This window comes from Fukomys damarensis, unplaced genomic scaffold (assembly GCF_012274545.1).
Source record: "Fukomys damarensis isolate Sample0158 unplaced genomic scaffold, DMR_v1.0_HiC HiC_scaffold_29, whole genome shotgun sequence".
Classification (NCBI taxonomy): domain Eukaryota; kingdom Metazoa; phylum Chordata; class Mammalia; order Rodentia; family Bathyergidae; genus Fukomys; species Fukomys damarensis.
Window position 1 is genome coordinate 11,139,820 of NW_022900941.1, and position 16,999 is coordinate 11,156,818.

At 42.6% G+C, this 16,999-nt stretch overlaps 1 protein-coding gene across 1 annotated transcript in view; it reads right to left on the reverse strand.

The window, feature by feature from the left end:
- Positions 1 to 8,326: 8,326 nt before the first annotated feature.
- Ddx18 (DEAD-box helicase 18) overlaps positions 8,327 to 16,999 on the reverse strand; it is a 15,304-nt gene continuing 6,631 nt past the window's right edge. Inside the window, exons 5-14 of the mRNA XM_010623718.2 lie at positions 16,872 to 16,972; positions 16,565 to 16,764; positions 16,363 to 16,477; positions 15,556 to 15,695; positions 14,815 to 14,976; positions 14,328 to 14,480; positions 13,453 to 13,566; positions 11,107 to 11,163; positions 10,418 to 10,595; positions 8,327 to 8,967 (exon numbers count right to left, since the gene is read on the reverse strand). Coding sequence (XP_010622020.1) covers positions 8,825 to 8,967; positions 10,418 to 10,595; positions 11,107 to 11,163; positions 13,453 to 13,566; positions 14,328 to 14,480; positions 14,815 to 14,976; positions 15,556 to 15,695; positions 16,363 to 16,477; positions 16,565 to 16,764; positions 16,872 to 16,972 — 1,363 coding nt within the window. The 3' untranslated portion in view covers positions 8,327 to 8,824. The remainder of the gene's footprint in view (positions 8,968 to 10,417; positions 10,596 to 11,106; positions 11,164 to 13,452; positions 13,567 to 14,327; positions 14,481 to 14,814; positions 14,977 to 15,555; positions 15,696 to 16,362; positions 16,478 to 16,564; positions 16,765 to 16,871; positions 16,973 to 16,999) is intronic.

Here is a 16,999-nt window from a genome sequence, read left to right on the forward strand (position 1 = left end):
ATATATATATATATATAAAATCAAAGATTCTTCCATCCTAAAAATCCATTATCTCTTTCCAGTCTACTACCCCTTGACCTTGGTAAATTGGCAGTTCAACATCCACTTTTAGTAAGAGTAATCTCCCAGGGACTCATGCTCATGCCACAGGCCACCACCAAGTGATATATGCCTTGTGGATGCTATTTGAGAGCCTTACTTTTATTTTTGCTTAATCATTACACATCCAAAGATCAAGGAGCACCCATGTGGTCAGTGCTGGAGGCCAGCGTCTGTGTTGGAAGATGGGAGACTACGGCTAAGGCGAAAGATTAGACAGGAGCTCCTCCAAAGACAACAGGAGCAATCCTTCCTTCTTCATTTCTCTTTTATACCATTCTGGCCACAATCCTCCCTAGCATGAGTCTTCCAAATGCAGAACTATACTGAGCCATTTTAGTCAGGCATTGTTTACACAAGTTGACACAATCAATAAACCATCACATCCCCCAAAGGCCTGTCAGGGGCTCAGTTCCTAGTAAGAGGTGCAACTGGGAGGTGGTGAAACCTTAAGAAGTAGGGCCTAGCGGAAGGACTTAGGTCACTAGGGTAGGGGTGAGCCTTCAAAAGGAGTTGTGGACCCTGGTTTTGTCCTAGTCATGAGGTGAGTGATTCTGCTTTACTACATTCTGCTGCCATAATGTGTTGCCGGTCACAGGCCCAAGAGGTGGGGCCAACTGATCCTGGGCTAGAAAATTTAAAATTGTGAGCCAAGATAAACTTTTAATAAGTTGATCATCTCAAGTGTTTGTCGCAGTGACAAGGCTGAATTAACATGGTGTTTCTACTTCTTTTCTGATTTTACAGTTAAAAGTGCTCTGGTTAAAAGTAACAATGTGACATATATATATAATTGATAATGTGAAATAGGAAGAAAAGGTCTAAAGGAGAAGTGGGAGGGGTAGGGGAAACAAGGGAAAAGAAAAAATATGAGAAAAGGAAAAAATGGAAACAAAAATAGGGAAGTGTGGAGGGGGTGAAGGGTGGGCAGGGGAATGGGGAAAAGATAAGAACCAAGGTAATCCCAATGATGAATGTAACTGTACTGTATACCTAAAATGTACCAATAAACTTTTTTTTTTTTTTTTTTTTTGGTATCGGGGATCAAACTTGGGACCTTGCGCCCATGAGGGAGATGGTGGAACCACTGAGCTAAATCCCTGGCCTGTACCAATAAACTTAGTGAAAAACAAACAAAAAAAAGTAACAATGCGATTACCTAACTCAAGGTAAAAATATTAGAAAGGGACCACAAATCAAAGGGATAGCCTGAGAACCTGACTTAGAGAAGTCAGAAGCCAGGCAGCTGTGGGGCTTTGGAAGCAGCAATTACGTTGACAATGCATATGCTGAAGTTGATGAATTTGAGCCTTTTCCCCCAATAATCGTGGTGCATCTTAATTTGTGTTGGAGAAAGCCTCCTAAATCTAGCTTTTTCTCATATCTGTGTTTCCAAGAGTGGAGATAATTCTCTAAGGAAAAACTGATACTATTCCGCAAAGGAGAAATAGATGCTGGGTAGCCAAAAGTTCTATAAATGTCTTCTATTCCTCACAATTTCAGGGCGCTTTTTCCCCTGGGTACTAGGGCCTTTGCACTGAACTACAGCCCCAGCCTTTCACTTTTTCTTCTGAGATAGGATCTTGCTATCAAAACTGCAATCCTTGTCTCAGCCTCCCAGAATGCTGGGGTTACTGGCATGTAGCACCATGTCAGGCTGGAACAAGGAGCTTTACTGGCTTGGTTCCCACTGTTTTCCCCTCACTCCTCTAGCACGACTCTTGCAGCAGGGGAGTTTGGTGTCCACATTCTCTCACTGCACAGGCTACTCCACTGTGTAGGACACCCTTCCAGCCTTTACTCTTCTCCCTTACTCAACAGATCTTTATTGATCCTTCCTATTTCTGGCCTATGTTTATGTTGCCCATGAGCTCTTCAGACTGCACTAGTTCCCCATCCTCTGGGCTCCCATGATGCTTGCTCATGACAGACTCACTTCTGCGTCTCCCATTCCCTACAGACAAGTTTGTGTGTGAGAACTGTGTTGTCCACCTCTGCTGCCACAGCATCTAGCACAGTGCTTCACACAAGGCAATTACTCCAGATGTCTCTGGGTGAAGGGCTCTAAATTCTCTTCAGACCTTTAGTCCTTCTACTGGAGCTACCTTTGGATATCCAGCAGAATTCTTCAATGTGACTTTCTCCAAACTCTTTCTTCTTTGGAAATCATACCTCCTGATTTCTCTACTTTTCAACCGATTTACTGAGCTCATACTCTGCTTGCTAGAAGATGCCCTTCAGGGTGGTCTTGGTTAGGCTTTCTAACCATGGCCCCACTGACACATGGGGCTGGCTAATGTGGCACGACAGTTCTGTTCAATTTAGGGTGCTGAGCAGCATCCTGGGCCTCTCTGCCCGATGCCAGTACTGACAAGTAAAAATGTCTCCCGACACTGCCAAGTGTCCCTGTGGGGCCACGCTGACCACTGGTCAAGATGCAGAGACAGATATAGAAAATTTCAGTGTGCAGTAGATATAACTACAATGTACACAAATGGTCTGTAAGGAAATTAAATTGCAGATTACGAAACCATTTTTCTGTTGATGAAGTAGGCTTTAAACTAAAGACCAGCCACATGAAATAATTAAAGGACAAGGTAAGACAGCACTTTCACAGAAGGGACTGATGCGTGTATGTGGTTTATTATGAAAGAGAGGCTTGGGATTTGTGATTGACTCAATTCTCACAAGAATCTTGCAAGACAGGGATGAATCCCCACTGTTTAGCCAAGGAAAGGGAGCCAATGAGTTAGCAAATGGCTCAAGGCCACACATCGATTTCTACTTCCCAATGGGATGTTTTCCTCTCCATTCCATCTGTGGTCGATCACATCCTCTTGTCATCTTTGAACCACTCAGGCTTCACCTCTGCATCACTGCTCACACCTGGAGGACGGCAGTGCCAGCGCCCCCCATCCCTCCCTCCTCTCACCGCATCCCACCTCTCTTACATCTGCAGAGTCACCCCGGTCTTCTTCATGCTAAACGTAAGCTAGAGTGAATCCGAATGTGCACCTGGACACATCGCTTTCTTTCCACTGCAAACTGAATTCAGACTCAAAACTTCCGTGTACCTCTCTAGTCTCATTTGATTTTCCTCTGAGGATTCTACTACCTCTCACTACCTTTTCTAACTAGTAGCTAACATTTCTGACGCACTTACTGGGCAGGGTGATATAACACAACCACAGTCCAGTGAACATTATTTCTATTTTACAAAGGGCAACTATGAGGCACAGGCAAGTTTTCGGCTAAGTCACAGAGCCAGGTTCGAACACGGGCAGACACTAGAGCTCAGATCTCTCCAGGCCAACTCATTGACTCTGCTTGTGTAAAAAATGGCCTGACACCTTGCTTCCTCCTCCTCTTCACTCCATTACCAGTTGCAGCACCTTCAGGACTTGACTCTGCCACACCTGCCCAAGGCTCTTCTTGAGCTCAGCCCTTGGAGATGGTTATTCTCTTTGTGGTACATTTCTCCTGCATTTGCCTGAGATCCCTCACAGTGAGCTTGGAGAATAAAATGAGACCCACCCTTGTACCTTAAGCTCTTCCTCCAAATCAAATGTTCAAATACCCTTTAGGAGAATGAAGTCCAGGGCACTAACCCTAGGCTGTCTCATCTACCATAGCCATTTCTACTGCAGCATCAGCCAGCAGGGCTAGAGGCCAAACCCGTCAGACAGGGAAAGTGCCTTGGCTTTGGGCCAAGCATAACACCATTTGGAGCCAGTCTGGGCCATCTGTTTAGCAGCTGCCTTGGACTTTCTTCTGACTTGTTTCCTCCTTGAATCACTAAGGTGATACAGCTTTCTGGGGTGGCTGGGAGTTTTGGAGGGGTTAAAATGCTTAGCTCAAAGCCTGGGGTCAGACATATTTCTCCACGTCTTCCTAAGAGCAGACACTGAGCCTGACACATGTATGCCCCACTTGCCCCCTACTCTGCCCTCTCCTGTAGAAAATCAATACCCTGTAGTGCTGCTTTGCAACAAAAACAGACAAAGCAAAAAACTCCCACTCCTCTCTGTGGAAGGTACCTTCCAGCCCAGCTGGTTCCAGGGCAGCAGGTGTCCTTTGGCTTTGGCACATTTCAAGTCTTCTGCTTGGGACAAAGGAAAACATGAAAGGTGACTTGTTTGGTGAGAGGTCTCCTTTAAGCAGGTCATTGGCCTAACACATCTGATACTTGACTTTTTGATGGCTGGCAGCGTGAGAAGCAGGTGATTCTAGTTTCTAATCTACTCCTGTTTTTGATCTTGGTAGTACTATCAACAGCTCTCATTCTGAAGAGCTGACTACCTATTTATGTAATCTGTGGACATTTCTTCCACCTCTTCTACAAATGAGAGAAAAGGTACTTTGAGATCACTTGCTCAAAACCTCAGAATAAACTCTGGCTGGCTGTAGGAACTGCCACCCTGTTAATTGCTGATACCCCCAGCCTACCCTTTTCCTGCTATGGGTATTTCTCTTGTGGTTGTGAGTAATATTAGAAGGGTTTCCCTCCCCTTCCAATCTCTAAAACCTCCAGGTCCAGAGTAGCTTTCAGATTGGTCCCTGAGGAAGTGGCTTGCCATTTGCTCCTCCTAACGCAACCTTGGCCTGGATCAGTGATGGCAAAACTTTGAGACAAATGCTCAAAGTGAAACCCAAAATTCACTTATCATAAAGTTCCAATACTGAAGTTAAACCTGAATGAGGTTTGGGTTTAGAAAAACATTAACATCTTTTGTCTAGGAAAACACAGTAATACACGTGCCGTAGGTTTCCCACCCTGGCGCTGATTCAAGTTCTAGCCTGGCTCGAAATCCACCACTTTCCCTAAGCTCAGGAGCAAGGAGGCTCTGGGAAAGGAGAGTAGGAATGGTAGCAAACAAAGTGGTTATTTTACAAAGGGGTAGAAAAAGAAAACAAATCTTATAAGTTACATCTCTAGGTTTAGTTATGAGCAACGAAAGGCCACTGTGATTTAAATAGAGAAAAGTTTAACTGAAAACATTAAATGGCTGCAGAGAACCAATAAGAACAAGCAGGGAGGACGGAGGGTACATAAGGGGCAGGAGCACAGCCCGTCGTGCCCCATGAGCTGGCTTTAAGATGCCACAGCCACAGCCACGTGTTCCCCATGTCTCTGGGATCTGGTGGAGGAAAACATCACCGCTACCGTCAACCCTCCTTCATTTTATTAGTATTTCATTCAGGGCTCCAAGTAGGTGTCACCCCATGACTCAAACCCTCCAGGTCACAGGCTGTCCTGGCTGTTGGTGAGACACTCCCTAAGTTATCTCCACAATGCACTTGAGTGATACAATGGCCTTCAAACAGGAAAGCTACATGACACACAGCCCTTCAAACCCAAGTGTACAAAATTACAGATGCAGAGGCTAAATCCCACAGGGGAGAACAGCTCTTTTCAAGGACATGTGGCCAAGGCACATTGGTTTCATCTTCTATGCTGACAACAAACAGCAGTGATTCACAGAACACTGAGACATCAGACTTTGGCTAAGGAAGGAGGGTGCCATTGGTAAAGGCTACCTAAGGCTCCCTTCTTCCTAGTAAGACTTTCAAACAAAAGCACAGCACTTCCCTTTGCAGGGTCCAGGAATGTATATCCAGAGTGCCACTCTACCTGTGGATGATTTTACGTTCCTTCCTGTGTTGGGCAGTCACTTTGCAAGATCAGAGCAGTACAAGCTTAGTAAGAGACTGTGTATGAATGGATTCCAGACTGGTTTTATTCCAAACTAACTGTGCATGACAATCCCTAGAGATTCACTGCTCCACCAGAGGCCTAGACAATCTCCCTGGGACAGGGCAAGGAAATCTGTCCACAGAAACTCAAGATGTAGGGTCAGGAACAGTGATGCACTCTGAGTGGCCGAGGCAAGAGGATCTCAAGTTTGAGCCCTGCCTAGGGAACTTAGCAACTTACAGAGACCATGTCTCAAAATAAAGAGGGTAGGGGATATACTAGCTCAATGCAAAGACCCTGGGTTCAATTACCCGTCCCATAAAAAGAAAAAGATGCTGGATTTTCAAGTTCAGAAATAGCTGGAATTTCACATTATTTGAGACAATATTCTGACGACCTCTACAGTGCAAGCAGCCTTCTAAAGACCTGCACATATTGGCCTGTGTCCTCGGTAGTTTCAATGAGCTCCCAATTCTTGATGAATTAGGGATATTTATCTAAGGGCACAATGTTGTTGCCTCCACCTAATTTTATTACAGTAGCCTTAGAAGTGTCAGCCACTTTAGGAGAACCAGGCTGCCAGAAATCTTTTATTGGCTCAGGACGTGGGATGAGTTCCTATCCCTGACGCTTTTGGTGGCGAACTTTTCACATCACGTAGACAGCAATGTATAGAGCACTGTATAAGCAATATCCTCCAAGCTCCGTGTTAGCTCATTTTCCCTCCATCTCACGAAGTATACATTACTGCTTTCCTTTCACTCATGAAACAGCCTAGAGAAGTTGGTAAGTAGCACAGCTAGAATTTGACCTAGGAATGGTGCTTCAGCATACACTGTAAGCCTTAATTTATCAATGAACAAGGCCCTTTTGGGATATGTGAAGTCCAGCTTTATTTATACTAAACTGGGTAAGACTGAAACATTTTACATATAGCAATGATTAGTCATTGCTTGCTAACCAGACAACCTTAGGACCTCTATTTGCACAAAGTGATCTGCTTGGGACCTTGCCTTGCTGCCTTCTAACCTTAATGGATGAAGCCACTTAATCTCACTATTCAAATCTCACCTGCTCACATCTGCTACCAGCTGTGCTCTTAGCACAGGAACTCAAAGAACCCCTCATGTGCAATGAATCTTGCAGATGCTCCAGTCTGACCTGTAAGAGTCTAGTAAAGGCTCCCCCACATCTACATCCTGGCCTGGCAACCAAGGTGTGTCTGTCTGGATGTCCTTAGCCTGGAACCTTCTGCCTCCCCAACAGTCCACAGAACACTTTTCTCATAAAACCTTTGGAGGCTGACTCATACTGGGGATTGACAAAGGCAAGACAAAGAAGGGCATTAAATATGCTGAGACAGAATCACAAGGGTTCAAGCAGATATTCGAGAAGCCCAAACCTAGCAGACCAAGCAAGGATTAACAAAGCACAGTCATAAATGAAATATATAATGACAGGGGTAATTAATGACACAGGAAATAACATGAAATGGTCAAGCTGGCTGTAAGCAGTAGGCAGAGGATGACTTCGCTTGTGATAAAAAATTACAAAGCATAAATAAACATATAAAACCACATACCAAGGTCACATACCAAAATATTTGCTTTTGTGTATTTTTTGAAACCCAACTGTTTTTGAAACAAACAGTACTGAAGAAACATTTTATGCCAAGAGTTAGGAATCCAAGAAGCCAAGTCAGATGTTCAGCAGTCAAGGTCTAAAATCCAGAGGCCCAGCCAGGACAGCCACGGTCAGGCAGAGGCGGTCTCTACTCTTTACCCCAACTCCTTTCTCTACACTTGATGTCCTCTGCATAATTACACATAATGGGACTCTATCAAATTTAAGTGGCATGGCAGCAGCTTGAACTGCTACTAAATTTTGCTATTTTGTAGTTATATACCACACAAAAACAAATCAAGTGGCCCTACCACAAAACACATCCCTGTGTTTTCCACTCTCCATTCATTTCAATTTTCACTATACGTGTACTTTTGTTTCATGGACTAGAAGGATTTTTTTCCGAACAAAGAATCTAACAGTGCACAGTGAGCACTGTCTCAGACTTTTAAAAAAATATAAACTAATACTCAAACTTTAAATTTTTATAAAACACTATAGAAATGAACCCAAACTACAGAGATGTGTGCATGTACATATGTACATACAGAATGTTACTTCTAAAAGTCTCTTAAAAGAAGATGGTTAAAAAAAAAAAAGCCTCAAAATGAAACTTAAAATCAGCACTATAATGAAACTTGATTTTTCTCAAAGGAGAGCAACAGCAGTTTTAAATTGCCTGTTCACACATTACTGTGGCTAGATAAAAGGTGCTCCTCTTACTTTTGAGTAACGCAGTGTCACTTCATTTCCTTAAGCAGCCAAGAATTCTTTTCTTTTACAGATCCTGCCCCGTGAGGAGCAGCCATGTTAAATTACAGATTAATTTAGGTCATCTCAGACTTGGTTTTAAGTCTACTGATAATTGCCCTTGTCTTTTAAGTATGCTGTAGGGTTGGAAGGTTTTACCAAAATCCAAAACACCTTGAAATAAACCTATAAAGCATGATTATTTATTTAAGGAAAGCTTGCTGTTGTAAAGCCATGAGCATCAAAATAATACCTTTTACCTACAGCTGCTTCTTGGGTATCTCTCAAAATGCTCTGCCCTTTCGAAGTGCAGCATTTTCAGGGATTGCTCCAAGCCACTCTTGAGGTCCAAGACACAAAACCAAAAAGTAAACCTAGACTTTCTTCTGCTGCGCCACCACCTGTCCAGTACACCAAGTCACTCTGCATAGTGTTGACTAGCAATGAATGTCACAAAATCTTCATATAGCATAAAGGAAAGGTACAAAAAGAAGAATTATACTGTAAAACAGTAACAAAAATTTTTGCAAGGAGATTTATAATAAAAAATTGTTATCATCACAGCAAAGATGAGAAAAACTTGAAAGGCTACAAAAACTTCTTTGTAAAGAAAAAAAATTCATTTTAGGAGTTAGTCAAGATCAAAGGAATTTGTTTTCAGTGAGAGAACTGCCTTCTGTCTGATGATTTCTTGCTAATGTGTTTAAAAATTTTGGACTTCTCAACTTTCTTGCTTTTCTGGTAGCCAAATCCGCCACCACCTCCTCTCTTTTTGTGCTTGCCTTCACTGCTGTTCACATCTTCGGGTGGATGTTAAGGAAATCAACCAATCAAGGCCAGGCACTGCAACCTGGCATCTACAAAGAGAAAAACCACCAGGCATAGCCGCCCTAACCCTCTAATGCACTCTTCCCTGAAAAATGGAAATGTGAGGATACAAACCTGTGTGGCGAACCAGGAGTGGCCAGGCGCTTATGGACTCAAATTTGATTTTAAAGCTGAACATGATAATCACATTAATGTTTTCCTCCACACAACAAAATTTGAAAGAAGAAGTAAGAACACACTAAACACTAAAAAGCACCCTCAGTGTTACAAGGGACTTCTTCTACTGTGTGCAGTGGCCTCAGGAATGGTCAGCCAGATGAAGGTGGTTCCTGTCACAAGGCAGCAAGTCTTCACCACAGTAAACATTTACTCAATGTCTACAACGGAGATGGCGACCTGAAACGTGGTTCTGTCCCCTTGGGAGGCAGCATTAAGAATGGGTCTCTTAGGCCAGGGATTTAGCTCAGTGGTTCCACCACCTGCTTCACAAGTGAAAGAACCCGAGTTCGATTCCCAATACAAAAAAAAAAAAAAAGGGTCTTGTCTTAGCGGTCTGCTTCCACTGATAATGCAGTAATAAACACATTATAAACTGCAACAAAATCAAACGGCATTACTTCCTTCGCCTTTTATCTTTAGCATCACCTAAGTTTTATTTTCTTTTGCCAAATGTGACACTGCTTGTAGTTACTCATTTAATGACTGTTCGGACTTACAACCTGTCTGTTTTTGGATGAGCCTGTACATCTTGTTTATAGATCTCCAATGTCTTTTGTACTATTTATATAGTACTGTAATTTTATGTTGACTGCACTATACAGTACCACTGCAGTTTTATGTTGTTATACATTTCAGTACTGTATGTAAGAATTATGAGAATAAAAGCAAAGCCATCAAGTTGGAGTTTCCTTTCATGCTTTCTTCTGAATATTGCAATGTACACACTACCTTGGATTTCCTCACTTAGTGACTAATTCAGTTAAAGATCCAGACTTGGGACCAGAGTTCAGTCATTAAACAAGGAGTGTCTGTATACAATTCTAATGGCTCTAAGGGGCTTTTTACTCTGAAAGATCCTATCCTTTGTCTTTAGCCATTCCTTCAAATACCTGGTACAGTGCAGCCTCAGTGACCACCTGAGCTCTTGCTCACCTGTTCTGCTATGAATGAAAAGTTTACCTCTATGTCTCACTAACAGTCACATTCCTTTCTCTCTTTTAAGGCTTTAGTCACAAGCTGTTTTGTCCGTGTAGCCTCCATCCTGACAATCTACCCCCCATTACCTCTGTGGTCCATGCAGGATAAACACAAGCCTCTGGTTGCCTGCCAGAGAAAATATCAACATGCTGTTAAGTCCAAAATGTCCCCCATGAGCTTTTCTTCCTTGGTTGCAAATTGACTTAGTAACAATAAAAAGGATACTCAGATCAACAAAAGGAGGCACCTTGAAACCAAATGACAGAGCAACCTGGGGCAAATTTAGGTTATTAACATCAAAGATCTGCTTCAGAGAATGGGAGTCATATGCTCGTATGTATGACTTGTATGCTTCTTGGGCCGATTTATGAAGAAAATAGTTCTTTTCAATCAATTTTTCAAGCTGAAATAGAAAGAAACATTGTACCTTTGAACCCAGGGCAGCCTTCACACTGAGCTACCATCCCCAGCCCATTTTCGTTTTTTAATTTTAAAACAAGGCCTTGCTAAGTTATCGTACTGCCAAGCTTCAGTCTCTGAAGACTGCATTTATGCTCCAGCTTCAGTCTTCCAGAGTGTTAGGACTGCATATGGTCGATGCTACACCTGGATAAACATTAGTTTTAATAAAATAAAAATGCAGACCTCAAACATCAGAAAAATTTATCCTGCAAAAATCGTGGCTGTAAAACATGTGCTCCAGGCTTTGGATTAGCTGCAGAAGGATGCTGTGGTAAAAACAGTGCCCAAGTTCTCACAGGTCTGGACTTATAGAAGGAAGAGAGCACAACAAGAAACCTTAACGATTACACAGCCTGGGACCCAGCTCACCAAAGGGCAGACTTAAAATGACAGCACCTCCCACTGGTACACAGTAACATAACACAAAAAGGGCCTGAGGGGATGGGGTGTACCTGAGACTGAATGTCAGAAATTTTAGACCAGGAAAAGTCAAATTCACTTAATGGAACCTAGAAAACAACAAAAGAATAAAGATTAATAAACCAGGATGATTTACATTCAGATTTTCAGATGAATGAAAAAAGTGAAAAATGTCTTGTAACTAGTGAGGGAAGTTGAGTGGAGCCAGGCTGCAGGGGTTTTAATGTAGTTCAGCATCTCCGAAAGACAGAAAGGGATGCCCAAGTCTGTGGAATTCCCTCAGGGTAGGTAGCAAAATCTACTTTCTCCAGTCTCCCCATGTCAAGAAGACTTACAGCTCTGTTCTACTAAGTTCACGTGAATCATGCAAAGGAGCCCTCACCTCCTTCCTAGTAAGTTAAGATGAGGAACCACACAGGGACAATGAATTAGTGAACTACTTCTCTATGGTGATCTCTCTGGTCCAGATTTGGACCAATGAAGCAGCCTAAAGCTTCTGGTTAGGACCACTGGCCCTCTTTCTCCATGTCAGAAAAGGGCCCTTAACACTAGCCTGCCCTCTATGGGTGGTGCTCGACACCAGAGGCCATGATGACCACAAACTCCTACAAGAATAATCTGCCCTCAGCCAGCAGTTATTTTTTCCCCATTAAGTTGATTGGTACCTTTAAAGCAAACAGTACAGTTACTTATCATTGGAATCTTGTACCTTTACACGATGTCTTGGTTCTAATTTTTTCCCTACACACACCCCTGCACACTCTTCAGCCTTCCCTATTTACAAAGACTTTGTTTCCATGTTTTCCTTTATTTCCTTTCCCCTCCCCTTCCTACTTCCCCTTTAGCCATTTCTTTTCTATTTCACACTATCAGTGATACCATTTGAACCTTACATTTTTAGTTTTTCACATCAGAGAAACTATTCAGTATTTACTCATGTGTCTTACTTATTTCACTTAAGAGTATTGCCTCAATGTGCATCTATTTAGCTACAAATGTCTCTAGTTTCTGATTCTTTATGGCTGTCACTCATCAGTTAGTAAATAAATAGAAAAGCAAGAGATCTGTGCTAGATACTAGGGAAAAAAAAGTAAGTATCAGAGTCCTGGACCCTACCCAGAGAGCCTGCTTGCAGTCTTGAGAACTCAGAAGAATGATAGAACAACTCAGAGCATGTGCAACAAAGGGACACAGCGGGCAGGAAATCAGAGATGGCTTCACAGAAGCAAGAGCAGCTGGCTGAAAAAGAATATTCAGGAGAAGCTGAAAAATAGCTTCTAGACCGTGCCAAGGCTGTAGGGAAATTTCAGAGAACTGCACTGAGTTATAGGGTAAAGGAAACCCTGTAGCAAGACTGTGTCAGGAAGGCTGAGGAGCTAAGTGTCATAGACGAGAAGGACTGACACTCACCCACATGGTCAGCAACAAAGAACCACTTAAGGCTTTCACTCTTCTGTGCTTGTAGGAAGGAATCAGGCCAAAGCCAGATTAAGTTCAAGACTGAGTGGAAGGTAAGTGGAAAAATAAAAACCAACTTTCCCAAAAAGGCAGATTAGGGAAAGGCAGGAGGCAGTAGCCATCCTGGAGGAAGAGGCAGGAGAATGGGTTGAAGGCTGAAGTCACTCTACAGGGAGATGAGATGGTTAAGCGCTACGTACAAGGGAGAGTTAATAGCAGAATTTGACTGAAAAAGGGACAAATGGAAGTAAATGAGGTGTCAGAAGCAGGAGTGAAGGGGATTCCACTATATAAGGCAAGAAACAAAGTTACCAGGAGATGCAGAGGAGATGGTAAGAGGCAAAAAAGGAAGCCAGGGAGTGGAGGAGGTTGAAACAGGGATACAGGGAACAGGGGAGGAGAAACCAGGACTCAGAGCACTGATCAGCCAGATGGCTCGGCACGAAACATGGAAATCTTGTTTGCCTGTGACATGACTTTTAACAACAATGCCTTGACTCCAGATTCTGCTGATACATCTAGATATGGCACAGCCTGATTCCGTAGGTTCACATTCTGGCCTGAGTTCTTATTAGCTGTGTAACTTTGGACAACTTCCAAAAACACAATGGCTATGATTCATAGGCTGGTTGAGAGGGTTAATTTAGACAAAACACTTGAAAGAGTGCCCAGCACAAAATTCATACTAAGTAACTGTTTGCTGTTATTCTCTCCTGTGTATTCATTGCTTGCAATGCTCTCTCGTTGAAAGCTGGTGTCTGGTCATTCTATCTGCAATTTTGTTTTCTGTGATTTAAGTAACCTGAGGTCCAAAAATATTAGATGGATAATTTCAGAAATAAAAATTCTTAAATTAGAAAAACTCCTGCACCAAGAGGAATGTTGTCCCAACCTAAGATTCCACGTGTAAATGTCTTTACCTTGGATTGCTTCAAGTAACGAAGGAAACCCAACTCTTCTGGGCGCAAAATGAGTAAGGCGTGCCCCCTTCCGTTCAGGCCTCTGGCTGTCCTACCCACACGATGAATATACTCCTTTGGTGGAGAAAGAAAACCCAAGTTAAGGGACCGAATTCCACAGCAGCCTGCTATCACCACGGCTACATTACCCATGTGCCCTCGAGGCACAGGCAGGCAGCACATCTGTGTGGAGGGCACGTCTTCCTAAAGGAAGGACGCACTCACCTTCACCAGGTCCTCTACAGGGTCAGGCTGGGATTCCCTCTGCCAACACCATCCCTAAGTGGTAACAGGTCAATGACCAAGGCTATAAAAGCCTGCGCACCATGTTCACATTAGCACCGTGACCTAATGAGTACTAAGTGCAATTAATCTACAAAATGGCTTTAAAAAGTCAATTTATTATACCCACTGCTTGCTGAAAACAGCTGCTAATGAAGCTTATTCTACCACAAATATTACAGTATTTTATCTATCTTCTTAAGCTGGAGTTAATTCCTTCAGACATCTGTTGTTCTGGACATACCACTCCAAGACTCTAACAGTCTTCACACGAGACCCACTGATGCTTCTCAAACTCACTGCACATCCCTGCTGAGCTTGCAATGCCCTAGTCAACGAACTTGAGTAGTTCTGCAGACTGGCTGCATAGAAGGGTTAATCTTTTTTATTTTTTATTTTTTTGGTACCAGGGATCGAACTTGGGATCTTGTGCTTCCAAGGCAGGCAGGAGGTGGAGAAAGGTCAATCTTTATGAACATATTTTTAAAGGAACCTAGTCAGTAAGTTCATTCTTTCACACCACCATTCCGATGACATCCCTAGATGCCAGTTACCTTAGGGTCATCTGGAGGATCATACTGAACGATCCAATCAACCTCAGGAATATCCAACCCTCTCGCTGCCACATCAGTACACAACAATATCCCTGAATCTGCATTGCAGAACTGGAAGAATGTCGTTGTACGCTTATTTTGCTTCTGCTTTCCCTGAAGGGGGAGAAAAAAAATCCACTTTGAGTTGTTTTTGGGACATCTGGATGTGTATCCCCCCAACTGTAGACTTGTTACTCCCCTTTATTCAAGCTCACTCCCTGGCCTAGTCTTATGTCCCCAACTAGACTAACAGCCCCCGGAGGAAGGTGGTGTCCTACTCCTCTGCACGTCACATCCCACCACACGCAGCAGAGCTCTTCTCCACAGCACTGACTACCCAAACGTGAGCCAACAACTCAACTACACTTACAAGAAAGCAACAACTCCAATCCACAATCTACAGAACCTATATGCTTAACATACTGTTAAGCTCGTCACAATTACTTACATGAATGGCCAAGACAGGCAAATCAATGTAGTTCAGCAACTCATAGTGGTATTTCACAGACATACAGGATGAAAAGAAGACCATGAGTTTCTTCTTTCGGTTCTTCTTAAGGAATGTAAAGAGCAGAAGGAATCTCTTTTCAGAGGGACAAACAACATATCCCTAAAAATGGTTTGGGTAAACAGATATAGTCAGTCTAGTGACATTTTCAGTTTCACAAAATAACACTGAGGGAGAGCACTGACAAAAACAGCCATAAACCATGAGGCCTTTCCTACAGCACGCATGTAGATTATTTATTATGCTGGAGATGGAATCCAGGCCCTTGCCTGTTAGGCAAGTGCTCTAAAACTGAGCTATATCCCAGCCCTTCTTATAGCACTTAAAAACAAACCAGTTGAAAATTTCTAAGTTCTTACTTTTATCAATCTGATTTGCATGGGTCACCTCTCTTTTACTATTCACAGTAAAGTGTCTTTCCATTACTCAACTCATCCTGAATTTCACAGAAGCTATGAGAACCGCTTTTACTGCACTTAAACTTCAGTGATTAATAATTCCCCATATGATGAGCAGTATCAACAGAACAGAGAGCTGACCAAATTATTCAGAGAGAGAGTCAGAGACCCAGTATCCGACTTTTGCTTGAATTTCAAGTTCATGAGCTCATTTGCTTTTTGGGTGATTTCTGAACAATTACAAGGAAACATCAAGTTTCAGGTTACTTATTTTAAAAAGTACCTGCTCAAGACCATCCACCGTGGCATTAGTTTTGTCATCATCCACACCAACATATAATGGCTCCTTTTTTAAAGAAATCCTTGCTAGGTCTTCAACTTTTCGAGTTTGCGTGGCAGAAAAGAGCATGGTCTGTCTGCGTACTGAAACAGACATACATAAAACTAAGCCCAATTTTCCAGGGAATCTTTATAATTAGTTCACAATTACAAACACAATTACTAAGGGCTATACCAATATTATAAAGGGTAAACTTTATGTCTAAAAATTTGACAGCCAAGATGTATGCCAGATGGTGTACAGTTACAGTAAACAGATCCAGTCTCCCGGGAGAAGCGACGTGTGAGGAGGGGAAGCAGGGAGTAACTGCGTAGGGACAAAAGGAAAATTCTGAGGGTGAGGGACACATTCACGGTTTTGATTGCACTGATGGTTTCCAAGGGGTAAACGTGCCAAACAGTGTAAAGAATTGTATTTTAAATAGGTATGGCTTACTATGCCAATTATAATTCTATATAGCCTCAGGACATACAATCATGTAATGAATGGCATATTGGCTTTACTACAGATATAAACAGTTTAGAATGTGGCAAGACTATGGAGGTAAGTGCAAATCAAATAACAGAGAAGGAGATGAAACTGGCCGCCTGGGAGACGTTAGATAAGGTAGGTGGGTAAGATGGCAGAGGAGGGAGCTGGCACACCTATTTCATTTGGCCACAGTCAAGTCCTGATATTAACATGTTTTCCTATAGGAACATCTATCACTTACTCTACTTTGCAAGCTACACACAGATGCTATCTACTTACTCGGCAGAAGTTTAATGATTTGCTTTAATTCTTCTTCAAAGCCAACATCCAAAATGCGATCTGCCTCATCAATAACAAGACACTGTAGGTTTTTATACATAAACCCTGGCGTATTCTAACAAAACAAACGGAAAGAAAATTTGTCAGTAGTCAAGTCTGTTTTATACAAGGTCCCAAGAAGCACTAGGTAACAGCATCCTACTTGCATATGGTCCAGGAGGCGGCCTGGTGTGGCCACAATGATGTTGATTCCATTAGCAAGTTTCTGTGCTTCAGCAGACCTGTTACTGCCACCCATGATCAACCCATAGGTATGAACATGGTGAGTCATCAGCTCCTTAAGAACACCAAAAGTCTGCATGGCCAGTTCTCTAGTAGGTGACAGAATGAGAGCCCCTGTTCCTAAAGGCAAAAAAATTGCTAAGATGGTCAATCAAATCATAAGTCCCTACACGCCACAATAAATTTCAAGTGATACAATCAATGACAGAAAAAGACCAGAAACTTACCATTCCTGGGCATGAATTTTAACTTAACAATCAGTTCAATCACAGGGATGAGAAAGGCAAGGGTCTTGCCACTGCCTGTTTTTGCAGCGGCTAAAAGATCCCTAAACCAAAACAACAACAAAAAAAAA